This window comes from Pipistrellus kuhlii, unplaced genomic scaffold, assembly GCF_014108245.1.
Source record: "Pipistrellus kuhlii isolate mPipKuh1 unplaced genomic scaffold, mPipKuh1.p scaffold_m20_p_47, whole genome shotgun sequence".
Classification (NCBI taxonomy): Eukaryota; Metazoa; Chordata; class Mammalia; order Chiroptera; family Vespertilionidae; genus Pipistrellus; species Pipistrellus kuhlii.
The window spans coordinates 2408437-2413431 of record NW_023425548.1 but is presented as its reverse complement, the minus strand read 5'-3'; the positions used below and the strand labels follow the sequence as shown (position 1 = coordinate 2413431).

The window sequence follows — 4995 nt, the reverse complement described above, 5'->3', positions numbered from 1 at the left end:
GCAGCTGGACTGAATTAAGTCCAGGAAGGGGGAGACCTAGGCAGGTTGGACAGTTTGGGAACTGTGTTGCAGAGGTGGTCCCTGGCCAGAGAACACAAGTTCCTGAGGGTGCACAGAGTTTGAGGAGCTTATACATCACACTCCTGTGGGGGTTTGGAATCAGTAATGTGCTACAGCTGGTCAGATCAAGGCGACACCTCTGTTACTAGTAGAGGTTTGGAGAATGATAGCTGGGTGGCACCATTAAGTTCCTAAGACTCATCCCAGACTAATCATTTACTATCCAGTCACAGGATGTCTGGGACCACTGCAGGTCTCCTGTACAGGATACTAATGAGCAGAGAAAGGGGTCAGTCAACAAAAGGAGAGGGTGAGGCAGGGGCCACCTGGGACTTTATCTGACTTTCCATTTTCACCAATTTCATGATCTCTCCCCCGATGTCACCCCAATGCCTGCCCTCTTCCCTTTGCAACTTTGGAGGTGTCGAACAACCCTCCCTCCTCGAGTTCCCATACATGATTGTGCGGACTTTGCAGCTAAAGAAGCTGCTTTACAAGACAGCTCCACCAACAATGGGAATTTACTGTAAACGGGAATGGGACCACTTGGCCTGCCGCCAGTTTTACAGCCTCCCAGTTAAGATGGAAGGCCTTTTAGGTATTGAAAAAGTTGAAGAAATAGCTGAAACCAGTTTGGCTCAATGGATAGAGTGTTGGACTAAGGACTGTAAGATCCTGAACCCGATGAAGGGCATGTACCTTGGTTGCGGGCACATCCCCAGTAGGGGGTGTGCAAGAAGCAGCTGATCGATGATTCTCTCTCATCGATGTTTCTAACTCTCTATCCCTCTCTCTTCCTCTCTGTAAAAAATAAATTAAAAATAAATTTTAAAAATGATTTCTTTTTAAAAAAAAGTTGAAGAAATAAAAAGAAGAATAATGTTTCATCACCACATAAGAAAGCCAAATGAAATTCAAATTTCAGTGTTCACAAAGTTTTATGGAATTCAACCTCACACATCACTTATATCTTGTCCATCCACCATTTCCTTTGTGAGTAACTTAGATCATGTAGTCTGCTGAGCCACTCTCTGACTCTGCTCTATGAAACCCCAGTTCCTTTCTTCCCCCAGCCACTGTCTCTGCTTTCCCCAAGGCCTCACCCCATCCTACCTCTGTGGCCATTTTCTCTTCTCCTCACATGTCCATGTCCCCTCCCACCTTCCTCCTCAGTCCCCTCATGCCTCCAAAATTCCCCCCAGACATCCTCTCTCAAATGGGAATGGTGATGGGTGTCATCCCTTACAGCCTATGATGAAATCAGAGCACATTTCTGAATAATATAAGGAATTCTACATCCAGCTTCTAATATAATGTATATCTTTCCTCACAGTTGACTCACCTTCCTTTCTACAAAAACCTCCCAAAGATTCCAGGATTGTATCTAGCTAAGTTATTATTTACCATCATGATTTTTAACAAAACCAAAAATAGTTTGGGTTTTTTTTTTTTTGGATTTTATTTATCTAGAAGCACTAAAAGAACATGAATGGCATGTCTAATGCAAGGAAGAAAAATTAAAACTGAACTTAAGCAAAAAGCGAATAAGTTTCTTACAAGCATAGACAGAGATGGTGAATCTGAAAAAAAAAAAAAGAAGCTAATTGTAGATGTCAGCTGAAAGTGCTCAGCGTCCTTGAGTAATACACAAGTTAATTAAAATGGCAAGCAAAATCAGAATGCATATCACAAGGATAAAAGATAACCCAGTGTTAAAAAGCATCCAGTTTTTGACTCTGAGGTGCGCCTTGGACAACCAGTGACTCCAGTTGTCACTATTTGTGACATGTGCTTGCACCTTAGCCAGGTAGCTCCTGCGCTCTTCACGGGTGCCACCTCCCTGTCTCAGGAGCATCTGTGCATCAGCGTAGAGGACGTTTGTGAAGAAGGCACCCTTGTGCTCTCTCTCCAGGCTCTTGATCATAGCCATCAGCTCCTCCAGCTGCTCCTTCTGCTCCTCCCCGGTGGCTCGGTTGTTGAAGCCACAGTACCTCCTCCCACACTCCTGGATCAGGCTCCTCAGCCTGTAGTTGTCCGTATTGACTATATACTCATCCAAGGAGTCACCCTTTAAGTCCTCCTTGTGGGTGAAGAGGACCACCACATATCTCATGGCACCTGGCCCAAAGACCTCCTTCACCCTTTCTGCTGCCTTTGTGTCCTGGTCAGTGAAGCGCCCCAGCTGTGTCACCAGCAGCAGCACGTGGGGCCCTGGGGCTGAGAGCAGGTAGCAGTCCCCGATGTTCTTGTACATCTCTTGGTCTGGGGACTTTTCATCAAAGATGGATGGTGTGTCAACCACCAGGATGTCCCTGCCATTCCACGTGCCTGTGGCCCTCTGGCACTTCCTGGTCACGGTCTGGGGACTCAGTTTGGACTCAAACTTAGCCTGGCAGAGGATGCTGTTTCCAGTGGCACTTTTCCCGCTGCCGGTTTTGCCCACCAGGATGAGCCTCAGTGAGGATGATGATGCAAACTGGTTATTTTCTACAATTCCTGAAAGAGAAAAATTGTGTCCTACTAAGATATTGCTGCAGATCATGGACCATCATGGTATCTCATTAAATCTGTGGACCTCCCTCCCAGGAAACTGTAATATCTAAATACACAGCCAAATTTGCTGACAACTGGGTGAAGTTCTAGGGTCATAGAAAGTCTACATCGAAAGTCCATGTTGGACCCATAGCCAAGAGTAAGAACTGCTACACTGACGAGGATGCTCCAGGACCTTAACCCTGATGAGGGAAGATACAGTTTTTCTGAAAGTATAGTGGTCCTGTGTTTCTCCAGGGATGGTGCTTAGGCCAGTTTCATGCTAAATAAATGAAGTGAGGTTAGGAGGAGGCAGAGGATGAGAACTCACACATGGGAAAATATTACCACCTCTTTTTCACCCACAAATTCCAGGCACACATGTGTAAAAGTGCTCAAGACATTCATAAACCTCGGGATGAAAGGGAGCCACAGATGAGATCTCTCACCAAGGACCAGCTGAGGTACCTGGACCTTGGCTCTTTGAGTGGGAGTTGGATGCTTGAAATTGAGACAGCAGGAAGATCAAAGATAATGTCAAAGGCAAAGACAGGGAGATGACTCCCTAAGGGTGGCTGAAGAGAATGGAATTTAGGACCATTAATAGTACATGTGATGGGAAGGTCACCTTCTTGGTGATTAAATTACAGGAAGTTAACAGAAATGATGCTGGGAGGGAAACATTGAGTCAGGAGCTAAAACCTTCAAGGGATGAAGGAAGATGAGAACGGATGTTCTAGAATTATTATGGGCCCCAATGGATTCCAAATTCACTGTAGGCTTCTAAAATCTATTATTTTATTTCTACTCTGTGTTGGTTCTTCCTTTTCTGCAGGGTTCTGGGATGTTTTTATAGCAAACATGATTACTAAGTCTCTCTGGAAAACTTTTCCATTTATTCAGCTCAGAGAAGACAAGGAAAGAGAAAATTTATTCACAATACAGTTCAAAATCTTGCAACTTCTGACTTGAAGTTTCATTTCCACATTTCCCACATGATGTGTCTGGAAAGCATTGTACTAGGGGATCAGGTGTGTGTGTGTGTGTGTGTGTGTGTGTGTGTGTGTGTGTGTGTGTGTGATGGTGGTTGGGAAGGTAAAGAAAAAAATTAGCATTATATTTTTCTTCTTCAGTTTAAAATCACTGGGTTTCTGTCACTGTGTTTGAGGTAAGGGACTGGTGCCTTTTAAGAACTTGGGGGCTTTCTTACCTTTAGCCTTAGCTCCATATTCGTGCTTTTGAAATCCTTCCATTCTCTACTGGAATAAAAACAGGAACAGAATAAAAAGCAAGTGTATAATACCCTTATAATTAAATACCCAGTTTTAAATAACTGAAAAGGAGCAAAGGGAAGGCCAAATATAGTCATTTGTGCAACTTGGCCAGGAAGCTGCAGTTTAACACATGCCCAGTAAAGTTTGGGTGACATAGGGAAGGTACTTGCTTGTCAGTCACAACTAGGAACAGGTTGGGCAGCGTAGGCATTGCCTCTGAAAGCATCAGATTTGAGGTACTTAAGCTCTGAAACAAAAGTGTAGCTCCATTGCTTCCTCCTGGAGCTTGACTCCTGGCCTGGGGACTCTCAGGGTCCTGATCTCTTGCATTTGCCATGTAGCTCACAGCGATGGGGACTCCACACAATGGACTGATGGACTGCAAATACTTTAATGCTGTGCTGGACCCAGCCAACCATGGAAAAGAAACTTTGGACACTGACTTTGCTTCTAGCTCTTCTGAATCCTCAGCTGCACCTCTTCCAGGACTGGATTGAAGAAAATGGGATTGAAACCCCATTTAATTCCATGCAAATAAAAATTACTCATCCTCCTGTGTGAGTCTCAGGAAATTCTTTTTGCACATCTCATCCTCCCTCTGAGGCCACTGGAAATGTTTATTCCAGGGGCCCCAATAACCTCACTCCCATAAGCAAAGGAGAAAGACAATCAATGCAATTCTCTGATAAAAGCCCACATGGGGGCTGGTAAGGCCTGAGGTCACTTCCAGTTCAGACACCTAATGCTACTTCTCCATGAGGAGCCATTTTCATTGTTAATTTTCTTACATTATACTTGCAAACATCAATAAATAACTTTCAGCAAACCAGGTGATGCTAACACATTGCACTGTTCTCACAGTGCTTGGTTGCTTTTTTTGGTTTGGTTTTGTTACTTAGCTTAAGGAAAGTAGCAAATGTTTAAAAACAATCAGTTGCTTATGTCCCTCCAACTGGGAAAGGCATGAAATGAAGAAAGCATTCTTTTATGGAACAAAACATAAGAGTGGAACATTATTTTATTTCATTTTATTTTTTTGGAATCAAAGTAGGCCAACTTTCTAGAAAATGTAGTTCCTCTCGTTGACACAGAAGGATTCATGTCCCAGATCCAACCTTCCCCTGGAAAG

At 43.9% G+C, this 4995-nt stretch overlaps 1 protein-coding gene across 1 annotated transcript; it reads right to left on the bottom strand.

Moving 5' to 3' along the window:
- Positions 1–1511: 1511 nt before the first annotated feature.
- On the bottom strand, positions 1512–3942 carry LOC118704804 (GTPase IMAP family member 5). Its single transcript, XM_036412747.2, has 2 exons — positions 3803–3942; positions 1512–2556 (listed from the first exon to the last, which is right to left on the bottom strand). Exons 1-2 carry the CDS (start codon positions 3843–3845, stop codon positions 1688–1690), a joined length of 912 nt encoding a protein of 303 aa, XP_036268640.1. The 5' UTR covers positions 3846–3942; the 3' UTR covers positions 1512–1687.
- Positions 3943–4995: the final 1053 nt, after the last annotated feature.